At 48.8% G+C, this 15584-nt stretch overlaps 1 protein-coding gene across 15 annotated transcripts in view; it reads left to right on the top strand.

Moving 5' to 3' along the window:
• The window catches only part of EHMT1 (euchromatic histone lysine methyltransferase 1), a 114929-nt gene that overhangs the window by 63367 nt on the left and 35978 nt on the right, over positions 1–15584 (top strand). For 8 of the 15 annotated variants that reach the window (XM_061352974.1, XM_061352978.1, XM_061352980.1 and 5 more), the window contains 6 exons: positions 290–846; positions 3908–3949; positions 10739–10916; positions 12327–12463; positions 13161–13349; positions 14462–14542. In XM_061352974.1, coding sequence (XP_061208958.1) covers positions 290–846; positions 3908–3949; positions 10739–10916; positions 12327–12463; positions 13161–13349; positions 14462–14542 — 1184 coding nt within the window. The remainder of the gene's footprint in view (positions 1–289; positions 847–3907; positions 3950–10738; positions 10917–12326; positions 12464–13160; positions 13350–14461; positions 14543–15584) is intronic. The other 7 variants (XM_061352975.1, XM_061352986.1, XM_061352985.1 and 4 more) reach the window with 3 other exon arrangements.

The following is a 15584-nucleotide window of genomic DNA, read 5'->3' as shown; positions in this document are numbered from 1 at the left end:
ACTTGGGAATAAATGGCCACATCTGCAGCTGAGGCAAGTGAGAATGAGTGCGCTGCTTGCAAGTGAGGCACACACCCCACTTTTCACTGAGGATCCAGGCAAGCCAGGTAGGTGAGTGAGCAATCTAAACGGATTTACATAGATATATATATAGCAAGCAGCTTTCTGGAGGAAAGGGTTGTTCTTCCTGAGCCACTGTGAGTAGCTGTGCCTTCTCTTTGGAGTTTCGATACTGCTTGTGACCCTTTTCCTTCTCTCTTCCTCCTCCTCCTCCTCCCTCTTTCTCCAGGGTTTAATGCCATGGCTGCAGATGAAAGTGCTACAGAAAAGCAAGCGGGGGAACCAAAAATGGCAGTAGATGGTGAAACCAACGGTTCCTGTGAGCACAGCGAAGCTGGTGGCCACCCAAACCCAGCTAAAACCACTCAGGACAATACGAAAGTGAGCCAGCAGGACTCCAGTACTAAGTTAAATAGGATAGCAGAAAATGGCATTTCTGAACGAGATGGTGAGACTGGGAAGCAAAACCATCTGAAAGCTAATGACTTCACACAGACTTCTGTAACAGGGAGCAATGGATATATTCTAACCAAGCAGATGGCACAGGAGCAGCCTCTAAGGACTACCAGCACCTTTGCTTCTCTCACCGGCCATGCTGCAAAAACCCTGCCAGGAGGAGCAAGCAAAGGGAGAACTGTGGGCTCCTTTTCTCAGATGCAAGCCACAATGCCAGCCAAGCTCGGGGAGGGCAGTAAGGACATGGATGCTAAAAAAGCCACCGCTGCTAACGCTGAAGTCAAGGTCCACAGAGCACGGAAGACAATGCCTAAACCCATCGCTAGCCTGGTAATGTATATGCCCAGCAGCCAGTGCTGCTGCTGCAACTGCTCGTGGCTTGCTTTGAGTGCATGAGAGGGATGCTGTGCTGCATGGGAACATGAGTAATTCCTGTAATTCCCACCAAGTGGATTGTTAGGGGGGTTTTAATATACATCATAAAATCATAGAATGGTTTGGGTTAGAAAGGACTGTAAGATCATCTAGTGCCAACCCCCTGCCACAGGCAGGGATGCCTCACACTAGACCATGTTGCCAGGCCCTGTCCAGCCCGGCCTTGAACGCTGCCAGGGACAGAGCATTTACCACTTCTCTGGGCACCCTGTGCCAGCGCCTCAGCACCCTCACAGGGAAGAGCTTCTGCCTAAGAGCTCATCACAGTCTCTCCTGTTTCAGTTTGAACCCATCACCCCTTGTCCTGTCACTGCAGTCCCTGATGAAGAGTCCCTCTCCAGCATCCTTGTAGCCCCCTTCAGACACTGGAAGCTGTTCTGAGGTCTCCATGCAGCTTCTCTTCTCCAGGCTGAACAGCCCCAATGTTCACAGCCTGTCTTCATATGGGAGGTGCTGCAGCCCCTGGTCATCCTCGTGGCCTCTTCTGGACTTGCTCCAGCAGCTCCATGACTGCTGGAGCAGTTGAGGACACAAGAACTGCACACAGTGCTCCTATATATATATATATATATATGTAATATATATTCATTTTTATATAAATATGTATATTTATTTTGTCTCTTCCGACAGAGAGCAGAGGTGCTGGAATAGAGCCACATGGCCGCCACCAGCTCTCTTCCCCAGTGTGTTTCTAAATATATAATTGATCAGTTACCTTCTCCAATAGATACATGTGAGACACTCAATGGCCTTTCTCTCTTGGCTGTGTTGCTCATCAGCCATCTGCTGCTTGGGAAACAAATTAGATTTCTTCTGAGTTGGACCCAGAAGAAATTATCACAGCATGTTAAACTGGGGCTTCTCCTAAGCTTGGAAGCTGTCAAGAAGCTGGTATGGTAGGCAACTTGATTGCATTGCCATGGCATTATAGTGGTAAACCAGAGGATGTTTTCTCTCTCTCTGTGTTGGCTGCAGTAATGCAACTTGTTCACATCTTCACTCCAGAATCCTTAGGGATGGCTCACTTAATAAAACAGAGCTCTGCCTTGGTTTTTAGGAGACAAAAGGAGATGTGAAGTCATCTGGTGCATTCATTTTACAGTGGGGTGTAGCAGAAATGGGCCTTTCTTTGTAGTTGGCCAAGTTTGGTTCTTTTGCCTATTTTGGGGGTTCTTTTGGCACTGGAACAGGCAGATGCCCCTTGGTCTCCAGCCCTGTGACCCTTTATATTTAGCTACAATAACATAGACCCTCTCATTGTGCTATATCTACTAATGGAAGAGAGACCAGCCTTTAGGTATCCTGCACCAAGGTGAGGGAAAGGAGTGTTAGTCCTGCTTGGCAGTGTGAATGACACCCACAAATACATGGGAAGCTGCTGCAAAGGTTGGTGACCAGCAAATGCCAGGTGCTCCTCAGATGGCACCCACGTGTTGCAGCACAGCAGCAATGCGATGTGAAGGTCTCAGAGCTGTGACTCGCTGTGATCTGGAGCAGGGGAAGAGAGGACGAAGAACAGAGATGGGTGGCACGTAGCCAGGCACAGATGGGAGAGGTGGCCTCAGCTGTGGCACCTCCTGTGCTCGGATGCAGGTGGGAGTCCAAAGAGCACGTCAGGATTAGAGACGTGGTGGGCACCCAGCTCAGCACCAGGGCAGAAAGCACACGTGCCATAGGATTTCCCATCCCTTCTCCCAAACCACTGTTTCCCCTTGCCTTCACCTGGCTGTGTCTGAATTCTCTCCTTCTCACACACTGCTGTTTTCTGGCTGGGGAAGCCCAGATGCAGTTACATGCAGCCTGATGAAAGTCCCTCCTAAGGCTGTCTCTTACCCAAACAAGGCTTTGCAGCCTCACAGCTTCCCTTCAGCAGCCTGTCGTGCACTTAAATGAGGCTGGGCAAACCCCCAGACCCTTGTGGAATTTGACAGAGAGAGCTCCCTTGGGGCTGAGCAATTGAAATAGGCAATTCCCTTCTAAAAGATGACTGCTGGGTTAGGAGGGAGTTTTCCTCATTCATATTTTATGATACATCAAAAAGAATATTTGTACACAACCCCTTGGGCTTCAAGGTTTGTCTCTAGAAAGCTGCTTCTGCGGGTGCTCACGGACACGAGGGGCTGTGATGATGCTGTTGATGGTTATTTGCTCACACACTACCAGCAGCTTCATAACCCAAAGCCTGCAGTTGTTGGACTGCTCAAGAATGCACAGCCTGTCCTCAGCACCTCTGGCCATTTCCTTTGGGCTTAAAATAGGGAGAGAAAGAACATTCACGCTTGTGAATGGGTGGTAAGAAGGGGCTGTTCCCGTGTTCTCCACTCAATGCATCTGAATGTGAGCCCAAGATTGGATCTCATTTCTATAAGACAATAACACATCTGGTTTGTTCAGCCCTCCTGATAATTACTACCTTGGTTTTGCCCATTGTCTCTGGAACGTATGTGCTAGTTTCTTTTGAGCAGCAGAGTCCTTGCTAGTTGTCATTTTGCCGTCCTGATTAGTTCTTTGTGGAGCTGCTTGTAAGAGGCTCATGAGTGCAGGAATGTTTCATGCACCAGCTTCCACATTCACACCTCTTCCCCTTCAAAACCACTGGGAGAGCAGGTGCTGGATTCCAGGAAATGCCTTGTGGAAATCACCCAGAAGCTGATGGCAGGGCACAGTCAGTTCTTTACTGATACGTTTCAGAGCAATGCTGTTTTCTTGGTAGACTGTTCTTGCTGCCTGGGAGCAGGAGGGGAGGAAGGTGTTTGGTTGCCTGCAGAGTGGCAGGAACATTTGTCCATCCTCCCCCCTGGCTCCTGCAGTAATGCACTGGGGCAAAAAAATGCTGTTTTCTGTAATGCAATCACTGCAAGGGGACCGTGGCCGCGTTTTCCTGCACACGTGGATTGGGTTTTGAAAGGAGGAAAATAACTGTCTCCCAAATGTAACCAGCTTTCTCTTTGTTTAGGAGTTGCTTCCTGAATTGGGATCGAAGCTGAGTCTGAAACAGGTGATGATTTTAATTGATGTTGTTGCATGTTAAGTTGATTTTTGAGCAGAGACCTCAGAAGGGTTGTTGACAGCACCCTTTCTGCTCCCCTGCTGAATAGTGCAGTAACACGAGCACTGCACCTTTTGGTCCATTTACAACCCTATTGAGAACCCAGAAGTTTCCAGGGCAAGGCAACAGACTGAGAGGGATGTGTAAGTGTGTCCTGTGCTTGGTAGAAGACACCTTCACATCACTAAGATGTGTCTGGAAGGGATAAGGGATGATAAAGGAGATGAAAGCATCCCGTATGTCTTGAGATAAGAGGAGCAGATGGCTGAATTGGGAATCCAGGTTCTGTCTTCATTCATTACTTGGTGACCATGAGGCTGGAGTTTGAGGTGTGTGTCTCTGGTGGTATTTTCTTGTGCTGTGCAGAGGAGTGGGTTGGGGGAACTGAACTATCAGAAGAGCTAGTGCAGAAATCCATGAAGTTCTTGTCTCAGCCTAATTCCTAGTGAGCACAGAAAACACGGTGCCAGTTTAACTGGGGGAGACAAAGCCTGGACAGGAAAGGATAAGTTTGGAGTAGGAGATGCTTTGCTTGTCATAGAATCATAGACTGGTTTGGGTTGAAAAGGACCATAAGATTATCCAGCTCCAACCCTGCCATGGGCAGGGACCCCTTCCACTGGAGCAGCTTGCTCCAAGCCCCTGTGTCCAACCTGGCCTTGAACACTGCCAGGGATGGGGCAGCCACAGCTTCTCTGGGCACCCTGTGCCAGCGCCTCAGCACCCTCACAGGGAAGAGCTTCTGCCTAAGAGCTCAGCTCAGTCTCTCCTGTTTCAGTTTGAGCCCCCCACCCCTTGTCCTATCACGGCAGTCCCTGATGAAGAGTCCCTCTCCAGCATCCTTGGGGCCCCCTTCAGACACTGAAAGCTTCTCTGAGGTCTCCATGCAGCTTCTCTTCTTCAGGCTGAACAGCCCCAATGTTCTCAGCCTGTCTTCATATGGGAGGTGCTGCAGCCCCCTAAGTGAGTGAATGTTGGTGTTTCAACCAATACTCATCAAACTATACCTTTAAGCAGCATTGCCACTCCTTATCTGATCCCAGGACTGGTGAGCTGCTTCCTCTCTGAGCACAGGTTGCTATAACTGGAAGTACAATTTTCCATGCCAGTGCCCAGCAGTGCTGCAGTGATGTGCTGATGTGGTCTGTGGGTTGCTCTGCTGGAGCTCCTGGCCTGAGAGCACCTTGTGTTCATCTCCTGGGGCCAGGCAGGTGCTTTGCAAGTGTCTGTTTGTGCTGCAGTCTTTAATAGGCAGAAAACAAAGGGGAGGTGCTCATGGGATGGTGATGGAGATAGTGACTTCTTGAAGGGGAGGGAATAGAGATAGAGGGCATAGTGAAACAGAGGACTCTGATTGCAAGTGCTGCTGTCAGCTTGTCTGAACCCAGAAGGTACACCCATGGAGGATGCTCTCCTGAGGGGTAACCAGATGTGCATGGGTAGAGTGAGACTGAAAGTGTGAAGTCCACATGTGTGAGCTTGGCCACAGTTAAATGTCCCCTATAGGAACTCTCCTTTAGGAGTGATGAAGCCATAGACTGCCACTCCTTGGGTAGAGGGTTTGGTGCAGAGGGAGTTGGAAAGTCAGTGCAGGTTTGTAGCTTGGTTTAGTCTGTGCTGAAGTGCAGTCTGCCTGGCAGCCTGCAGAACTATGATTTTATGCAGATGTGTGCACACAGATCAGTGCAGCTGTGATCAAGTCACACCAGCATCCCTCTTCTAAAGGCACATGTTAATCTGCAAATAAAAGGGTATTAATAAGAGGATCAGCCTTGCAGCTTGTCTCATCTAGAGAAGACCAAAGCTGTGCAGGTTTCTTTTGGGTGCTCCAAGGTAAGGCTTGGGCAGGGGTCAGGATCCCCTGACAGCCATGCAGGAATTCAGTCATGAGAAGTGTAATTCTGCAGCAGCAAAGGGACAGTAGCACCATGGCAGCTCCGACAGGCACTATCATCTGCCAGTGATCCATTTTTCATAGCAGACTGATGCTTCTTGCTTAAGTATCAGTTGTTAGAGGCAGATACCCCCTGGGAGCTGCTGCTTTGTGCTGTTCAAAGGCAGTGCCTCGGAACAAATCTTGTTACCCCTCTGCATGTTGGATGGAGAGAAGAGGGTTGCTCCATGACAGCTGCTGTGTTGCTCTTCCTGGCTACTTGGCTTCGGTTTCAAGCTTGTACTGTGCTGGAGATGAAAGTCCTTTAGAGAAGAGAAGTAAGAGCTTGTATGTGTAAGCTGGTGATGGTTTCAGGTGTAAAGAGCGAATGGCCATGATGTGGGGCTTGCTGAGCTGCTCTGCTCCAAAGCAATACCTTGCAGGTGTCCTGGCACAGCCCCATGGGTGATGTTCTGTGCTGGTTTCCCTTTGGTTGTGTCCAGCTTGCTTGCTTTGGGAACTGAAAGCCCTCTTAATTGCTAGGCTGTGGGAAGAGCAGCCTGTTGGACCAACACGAGGTCAGTAAGGTTAGTTTGTTCTGGATTTTCCTTTTGGAGAGGGATATTCTTTCTTCCTTTGTTTTTAGTAACTTCTCCCTGCTGCTCTCAGGGACTTCTGTGCCAACAACAGATACATGCTTGATCCCATTAAAATGTAGGAAGCACTTGAGTTTAATGTTTATAAACACATCAAATACTGTGTTCTTGTCTCAGGCTAAGCAAGTTTCTGGGTTATTTCTCTCACCATGGTGTCAGACATAGTTGTGATCCAAGTTTTGCTGCTTCCAGACACAAGAATCTCTGGAAACGTTGGCCTGAGCCTTGGAATGGCTGTCTCCAGCTTCTCTGACTATTCATTGCAATGCCCAACATGAAATAAATGACTTTACAGCCTTTTGCATAGGGAGTGTTGACACCAGATGAGACAGAAATGAAGATGTTGGTACCATGGTTTCTTTCTCTATGATTTTTGGTCCTTTCTTGCCCCCAATGGCCCACATGTGTGGTGATTGGGACACCATGGAACACAACTTGGGAGCTCAAACTGGCAACTGGAGTTGCCTTTGCACGGGATTCTCCTCAGTGTACTTCTCTGTAGCTGCAGCTAAAACTGTGCTTGGCTATTAAATGTAATTGGGGAAAAAAGCCAAAGACCACGGCTGTTTGGACAAGGAGAGCACAGCCCAGGAGTTTATTTAGGGTCAGGAACAGAGTTTCTCGCCTCTCATTTTGCAGTTTGCAGTGGAGCCCTGTAGGTGTGAGATGAAAGCACCTCTGCTCTCTTGAGCGTCTGCTGGTTTAAGCGAAGGAGGACGAGCTTCATCCAATTCCTGAGTGTAGGAGTCTGCTTTGTTGAAAATAGAGACTGCCTGTGCTTGTTAGTGTCCTGACAGCATTCCCTGCCCTGCAGATACTGAAAGCTGTGCATCACTTGGGCAGGCTCCAGCAGGGGCAAGGGACCTTAAAGCTCCTCCAGCTCCAACCCCTGCCATGGGCAGGGACCCCTTCCATAGAGCAGCTTGCTCCAAGCCCCTGTGTCCAACCTGGCCTTGAACACTGCCAGGGATGGGGCAGCCACAGCTTCTCTGGGCACCCTGTGCCAGCGCCTCAGCACCCTCACAGGGAAGAGCTTCTGCCTAAGAGCTCATCTCAGTCTCCCCTCGGGCAGGTTCAAGCCATTCCCCTTGGCCTGTCCCTACAGGCCCTTGTCCCAAGCCCCTCTCCAGCTTTCCTGCAGCCCCTTTAGGCACTGGAGCTGCTCTAAGGTCTCCCCTTCAGGAGCCTTCTCTTCTCCAGGCTGCCCCAGCCCAACTCTCTCAGCCTGGCTCCAGAGCAGAGCTGCTCCAGCCCTCGCAGCATCTCGATGGCCTCCTCTGGACTCTCTCCAACAGCTCCACATCCCTCTTGTGCTGCTGCCCCAGAGCTGGATCAGGGCTGCAGGGGGGTTCTCCCCAGAGCACAGCAGAGCGGGAGCCAATTCCTTACTCCTCAGGGTGCAGCATATCTCTGTGAGGAAGGGCCCTGATGCGCTTGAACCGGCTCCTAGCCAGTGCGATGGGATTTTAAGGAAGCAGAAATTTCCCAGCAGACCAGTGTATGCAGTTAACAAAGCCTCTTTTGTGGGAGTGTTTAAATTTGGAGCAGATAGAGCAGAGCATCACAGCTCAGTGTAGGAGACTAGGCTGGGTTGCACCTACAGGCTCGAACCATGGAACTGTCAGAATTCAGGGACATGAGAAATGGGAGAAGAATAAAGTTTCATCCCCTAAACACTCCACTTGGGTAAGAATAAAATTTAATAGGAACAGCAAAGAGGTAACTTTTATTTAGCTATGAATGAAGAAAATGGGAAGAAAACTGAATAGAAGTGCTTTCAGCTCTTTGTTGATCCTCTTATTACAGTCCTCAGATGTAGTAATTTATATGTACATATATATGTATTTATATGCACATGTATGTGTGAGAGAGATGTTTTTACTTCTGCCCTGCTCAGCTTCCCAGAGCATCAAGCTTCCTGAGAGATCTGGACACCTCTCTGCAGGCCTTCTTGTTCTTTAGCGTTGCTGCATATGCTCCAAGAACTAATCCAGATCTCCCAGGGCTTAATTTGATTTAAAAACTGTGTTTTACCAGAATTGCCCTGAAAAAGTCCCATTTACCACTTGTCCTGCAGCCCTGTTGAAGATTTCAGATTTATTTCCATATTGTAATTACAGGGGGAGAGAAAAACCCCAAGCTAATAACATACTACTTGTTCCTTTCAAATTGGAATATGCTCTCCCAAACAGCCTGGCGTGGTCTGGATGTGGAATCTCACAGATTGGGAGTAAGGACACACTTTGGCAGAGACCAGCTACAAGAACCTGCACTTAAAGGCCCCAAACTGCAGCCCTGTGGGCACTTGTTGCAGGCAGCGCTGGGTCAGCTCTGCCTCTCCCAAGCTCATTTTTCCCATTTTAAGTTAAAAATGGAAAGCAATGGATGTTCCAGGGGACTTCTCAGAATAATCCTGCAGCCCAGAGTTGCTGTTAACCTTCACATCTCTAACTAGGGACTTTTAAGAGGTATAAATAGTATTGTTGAGACTATTATTGGCATGTTGTGCCCAGCACTCCTGACGTACATTTTGTAAGGGGTAGGACAACTGGGAGCAGGCTCGGAAGTGAGCCAATGTCCAGCAAATCGTCCTGTGGGCACTTATTTTGCTCATTCTATTAAGCTTATTGAGGTGAAAGTTTAAAAAAGAATGATTTATGGTCATAGTCCATAACTATCTCCTTGGAGTGAGAGTTTCTGATGATACAGGGCTCTTTAATTCAGTGGCAAGAGCATAATGCATTTAGTCATTTGACAGTGAGAACAATTAAAGATGGGGACAGCATATCAAAGGCTGTGGTGGATTTGTCATCTTTGAACTCATTAATCCAAGACTAGATGCCTTTTAAGAGCAGCTGTGGCAATCCAGCCAGAAGTTATGGGCACGATAACAGGAATCATTGGCAGTTTGGTGGCTTTTCCCTGCAGGTCAGGTTGATTTTATCAGCACGGCTTTTCTGGCTGCATGGAGCCAGCAGTGTGCACGTGGCAGAGCTGTAATTAGGAGAATCAGTTGCTTCCCTCTTTGTTCACAAGGTCACAGTACTTCAAAGCAGTGCCCAATAATGCCTGTCTGAACCTGGGCTTTCAAGAGTGTTTCTCTTGCTTGCTGCTCTTTATTCCTGCCTTTCTTTTGCCTGGATTCCTCATTCTCTTTTGGTATTTCAGCTGCTGCTTCAGGAGCTCCATAAGAAGCATCCTCCTGCAAGTGGAGCAGCACTAAAACATTGCCACTGCAGAACTTGTGATCTGCAATAACTGCTCTTGGTTTTCTGGAGCATCTCTGCCAAACTTGCCTTCTATGTGGCAGTTGAGTGGACAGATATATGGAGAGGATGTATGGACCTACATCGTCTGTTTAATACATGAGAGGACAAATCCAGCGTAAAATACGAATCAGGGTGGCAGCATTTCCTTCACCTGTGTTAGTAGAGTGGTTGCCATGAAAGGTGCAGCATGTGTGGAGCTGTAGGAACCTCTTTCATAGCCAGAGGTGCTGGATGAGTCTGCATTGACTTTGTGCTTAGACCAGAGCAGCTGCGAGCTGCGTTGGTGCCGAAGAGCCTGGCTTCAGCAACAGGGGCTGCAGTGACTGCTGTGAAGTTCTCTTGGTGTTCAGGAGGAGCTTGTGGCCTGCCCTGTGTTTGATGTGGCAACAGCTAAATTGGGAGTGTCTGGTTTAAAGTAAGCTTGGGTAGGTCTTTGCTGTGGCAGTGGCAGCACTGGAGGTGAACCTGCAATGTCAAGCAAGCACCTTCTTTGCCTGTGTTCTGCTGCGGGCAAGGCTAGAGCTGGAAGCCTTTGCTATGACTTGGTTGTACCAAATACTGGTCAGAAGGAAGCATTAAATCCCTTCCTGTTGCCTCCTGCTCTTCTAAAAGGTCTCTGCAAGACTGCTGTGTGTGCCTGATGTGACAGCCGTGCTCCTCATGTGTTTCAGAGAATGGGTGTATTTAGTCATAGAATCACACTATCACAGAATAGTTTGGGTTGGAAGGGACCCTGAGGATCATCTAGTTCCACCCAGGTGTTTTGCAGTCTTTAGGCAAAGTCTCATCACATGCTAGAGAAGAGGCTGTGTGCTTCTGCTCTGAATATGTGGTTCTGTCTTTGAAAGTGATTACGTTTGAGAGAAAGGAATGGAATGGGTTTATTGATTTTAATTTTATTTGATGCAGAGGCTCAATTTAACTGCATTTTGTTTTCCAGCATGCAAGTAAAGACCCCAAAGATGGGAGAGACAGCAGAGATCAAAAAGAACCCAAGGAGGAAGGCAACAAAACCGTCCTGGAGTTTGGGAAGCCGCTGCCGTTGCCCTCTCTCCCGGGCCTTCACCAGTCACTACCTCAGAACCAGAGCTATGTGGCCACCACGAAGTCGCAGACAGGTGAGAAGGACACGGTTAAGGGCAGAGTTATAATCCCAAGCAGCACCTTCTTTCCAAACGTGTGTCTGGGGGTGAATGGAAGATGAGGCAGGTTAACAGGCACTGAAACCTGTCAGTACCTTTTTCCCACTGAACTCCCCTCGGTTTTTCCTTTCCTGCTGGCATCAGTAGGGCTGCTGCTGCCTCAGACCTTGTTTGACAGCTGCTCTGTCACTTGGCTACTTCTCTGCAAGTGGCCATCACACAGCAATTGTGGTGCTTGTGTGCTCTGGAATCCCTTCTGGTCACCTGGGGGTGTTGTACAGGGTATGTTCTGTCACTCCCCTGTTAAAGTGGCCTCCCAGGTGAAGTCCACCCTTTTGCCACTCCGCAGGGAGCTCCTGCCATTCGATCCTGCCTGTGCCACCTTGTTTCAGCGGGTGCAGCTCCATCCCAGGCAGCATGGGCAGGCACGTTGCTCTGTCGCGCTGCAGATCGCTCTTCTGCAAAGTGTTTTTGTTAGAGGAGCCACTTTCATCCCATCTTTCTGTATGATATTCCTAATGTTTCTATCAGCTCTTGAGGGCTTCATGGATCACTGCAACAACTGCTTACCATTAACTACAGCCTGTCATGTCCTGGGCTGCATCCCCAGCAGCATCAGCACCAGGTCAAGAGAGGGGATTCTTGGTTAAATTCCCAAAGGGGATTTTTGGTGAGATTCCATCATAGTGGAAGATGAAGAAATGCTCTCAAGGAACAGGCTGTACAGCTGCACACAATAACCCTGGTGCTGAAGCTGGCTGTTCCGTGCTGTATGCTGTTCTTAAAAGAGACTGCACTAAGCATCCTTCTGATGTGTATTCACCAAAGACAGCACCAGGCAGTGAGGTGTGATGACTGATTTGATTAGAAGGCCAGGAGGGAGGCTTAACAAATTAAGACCCAATCAAAGGAGTGAAAAGAATCAAACAAACTTCCATAGTAGGTGTGAAAGGAGGTTAAATGGCTATAGCTCTTTATTTAAGATACCTGTTCCCTGTGTGTTCCTCACTTACTAGGCAATTGCTTTCATTGTAAGTTGGTATTATTAGTCTTGCAGTATCTATTTGAGCAAGTTGAATTCTATTCAGCCTCCTACAGCATCAGCAGTGTTGCCAAACACAGGCTAAGTTAAGGATTTGATGTTGTGTATGGTGATGTAGGGGCCAGGAGGAGTGTAGAGAGGACACTCAGAATCTGGGTGGCTTTGCAGCACTGGCAGAAAGCCCTTTGTGTGTTTGTACATATGAGTGTGTCATCTTTTGGCTGACTTGTAAATAAATCAGTTGGAGTGGGAAATCTCTTGCCCCCAGTATAGTCTCTACTCTCTATCCCATCTTCTTCTCATTCCTGGGCAAACTTTGGGCTTCTTTTGCTTCTCTTTTCCAGCTGCTGCAGTATCTCGGAAGAAAAAACGGAGAATGGGAACCTATAGCCTGGTTCCCAAGAAAAAGACCAAAGTGTTAAAACAGAGAACAATGATTGAGATGTTTAAGAGCATAACTCATTCCTCTGCAGGTGTCAAGGTAAGGGGAGTGCTGAGCCCACTGGGCATGGTTTGTTGTCACCATACACATCCCTTATCCCGGCGCACCAACCCCTGTGTAGGCTCAGGGATGTGCTGGCTTCCATTCTGAATCTGCATCTTCTCTCTGGCAACAGCATCCTGCCCATAACTGTCTGGTGTTACTGCTTGAGGCTATACAACAAAACAACTGGTTGCTTAAAAAAGGTTTAGACAGGGACTCATTCCTGGTCAGATCCTGCTTTCGCTGCAACCCATGCCCTGAGGTTTTGGTCTTTGAATTCAGGAAGAACAGTGCTAGGCTTTCATGGAGTGGAGTGAAAATCCCTCTCCATTCCCTAGAAACCTTCTTGCATCCTTGATAGAGCTGCCCTTCCATGTTTGCATTGGACTGCAGGTGTCTGTCTGAAGGGGCCTGCCCAGCAGCTCTCCTCTGCTCAATGTCTTGTTACAACCACACGAGTCTGGACTGACTCTTCATGGTTCCTTGGTTCCTGGATCCACAGGGTTAGGTGACACATGGCAGGCTTTCTGGCTGGCTTTGCTGGCAGCTTAGAAGAGCTCTGGAGGGACATAGAGCCAGCTTTCCCCTTGTAGCTTGAAGGCTCCTAGCACAGAAGAGGTCTAGGATGGATTTGGCTGCTCTGTCCTCTGAATTGATGTTGTCTTTGTGGCTCATGTGCTTGGACAACTTTCAGAGTGAAAAGGACCTGGGTGATGCCAGCCCTCATGTGAATGGGGAAAGCCTAGATGTAGACTCTGAAGAGGAAGACTCTGATGAGTTGGAAGAGGACGATGATCATGGAGCAGAACAGGCAGCTGTGTTTCCTGCAGATGATAACAGGACCTCTAAAGACAGCGTATGTGATGCAGACAATGCCAGAAAGGTATTCACATGCCCTGTGCAGGACTTGCAGGAGTGGGTAGGACACTGCAGGTGGGATGGGAATGGCAGAAGTTGAGGCAGTTCTAGGTTTTCTTAGCTTGCAAGAAGACAGAAAGCACAGCAGTGGTAGCCAGGCCTTTGGAGGACCATTTCCTGCTCTCTCTTGCACCTTTGAGAATCTCCCTGCCTACCCCCAGTTTCAGCTTTGCTGCATAAGTCTGTGGTCCACTCTAGGTGCAGAACCCCCACCATATTTAGTTATGGAATTCACTGAACCAGTAAGAGACATGTTCCTTTCCAGTGCCTAAAGAGGCCAAGACAGCTGGAGAGGGGCTTTTGACAAGGGCCTGTATGGAGAGGCCAAGGGGAATGGCTTGAACCTGCCCGAGGGGAGACTGAGCTGAGCTCTTAGGCAGAAGCTCTTCCCTGTGAGGGTGCTGAGGCGCTGGCACAGGGTGCCCAGAGAAGCTGTGGCTGCCCCATCCCTGGCAGTGCTCAAGGCCAGGTTGGACACAGGGGCTTGGAGCAAGCTGCTCCAGTGGAAGGGGTCCCTGCCTGTGGCAGGGGTTGGAGCTGGAGGAGCTTTAAGGCCCCTTCCAACACAAACCAGGTTGTATTTTTAATCTTGCTTGTAACAGGCTGCTAAAGCACTAAAATAGATTTAGTTCATTTTCCCAAATCATCGTAGTGTAGGTGTGAGGCTGGGTTTGGATAAGCAGAGAAGTTAAGATCTGGTTGGAAAACTTTCTTCTGGACTTGAATTTTGTTTTCCCCTGTATCATCCTTCTGGCCGTATCATGACATGCATTAACAGCCTTGGAGTTCTCATCCTGGCAAAGAAGTTCTGTTAGTTCACATGCAGGCTGGGACTGGGTGCTGCAGCATGGTGGGGGCATGCTCTGCAGGGTGGGGGGCCCAGCAGTGCGGTCTGGGGATCATAGAATGCTTGAATGGTTTGGGTTGGAAGGGACCTTAAAGCTCATCCAATTCCAACCCCTGCCACGGGCAGGGACACCTTCCACTAGAGCAGCTTGCTCCAAGCCCCATCCAACCTGGCTCTGAGAGCCCTGACCTGACTGACTCTTTCTGTTCTTGGGCAAATGGTGGTTGCAGATTGACGATGGCGAGTCTGAGGAAGAACAAGAGTCTGTCGAGTCTCTGGAGGAGGAGGAAGATGGAGATGAGTCTGACTTGGTAAGCCTGGCTGCTGATTGTGTCTTTCAGCCTTTGTCCTGTTGTTAATTTCCCCTTCGCTCCCCTGCCAAAAGGAGTGAGAGCACAAAGCTGTGGGGTTTCATGTCTCTGACAAAACTCACTCTGAAACCACCCCCACACAGTAATGTTTTCCACAGGGTGCTCAACCCTGATCTGTGATAAAGTTCATTGCTTCCTGATGCTAATTATTGGGCTTTTTTGGGTGTTTCCAGCAAGGTGTTGGAAATTCAGTCATTGAATATTAGGAGTGCTTGAGGGTGCTTCAAGTCTTCAGATACAGACTTGGCATGAGGCAGGAGCCAGCAATGGTTTCTCAACAACCTGCAGCTCTGTGTGGAGCTCAGGTGGGATTGTTCACAAACCCGTTGGCCCAGCCCAGAGCTTAAATTCACACTGATCTGAGATGCCACCTCAGGGTACCAGATGAGCAGCTCTTACTGGGGAGGTGTGCAAACAGCACACAGAGAGAGACTCTCCCTATGAGGTTGTCTGTCTCGTACTAGGGCAAGACTTTAATGAGCTGCTGGTGATTTGTACTTTGTATTTAGCAGGTGAAGAGAACCTGATCTTTAGTTTTTAAGTCTCAGTTGTTGCTCTTTGGTTGTATCTGTCTCTCACCCTCCCCTTTACTTAAAATGTGCTCCTTTCCACAGCACCTCAAGTTGAGGAGCCAGCATTTAAGGCACCCCAACTCTTCAGTCACCTTGAAAATATTCTTGGCTTCATTTTCTTGATGTTTTTGCTGAAGGTAGAAACAACTCTACCAAGTGAATCAGAGCTCTGTAGGGTCTGGGCCCTGTGCTCTGACACTACAGGAGCCAGAGAGGACTGAGCAGCAGGAGCTGTGTAGCCTGACCCTCTCTTTGGGTAGTTGAAGCCAGTCTGTAGCATTAGCTCGAACCAAGGCTTGAGCTTGCAGTCAAGTCCCAGCTCCCAGGTCAGATCTCCGCATCCCAGAGGGTGGTTTTTGCTCTGCTCACATCTCTGGTGAATCATTTGATTCCCCAGACAGGGACTGGCC

The sequence above is a fragment of the Neopsephotus bourkii genome, unplaced genomic scaffold, assembly GCF_033783945.1.
Source record: "Neopsephotus bourkii isolate Nb327-2 ecotype Australia unplaced genomic scaffold, CSIRO-AGI_Nbou_v1 NB_659, whole genome shotgun sequence".
Taxonomy (NCBI): domain Eukaryota; kingdom Metazoa; phylum Chordata; class Aves; order Psittaciformes; family Psittacidae; genus Neopsephotus; species Neopsephotus bourkii.
The sequence above is the reverse complement of the archived record's forward strand: the minus strand, read 5'-3'. Positions and strand labels throughout refer to the sequence as shown.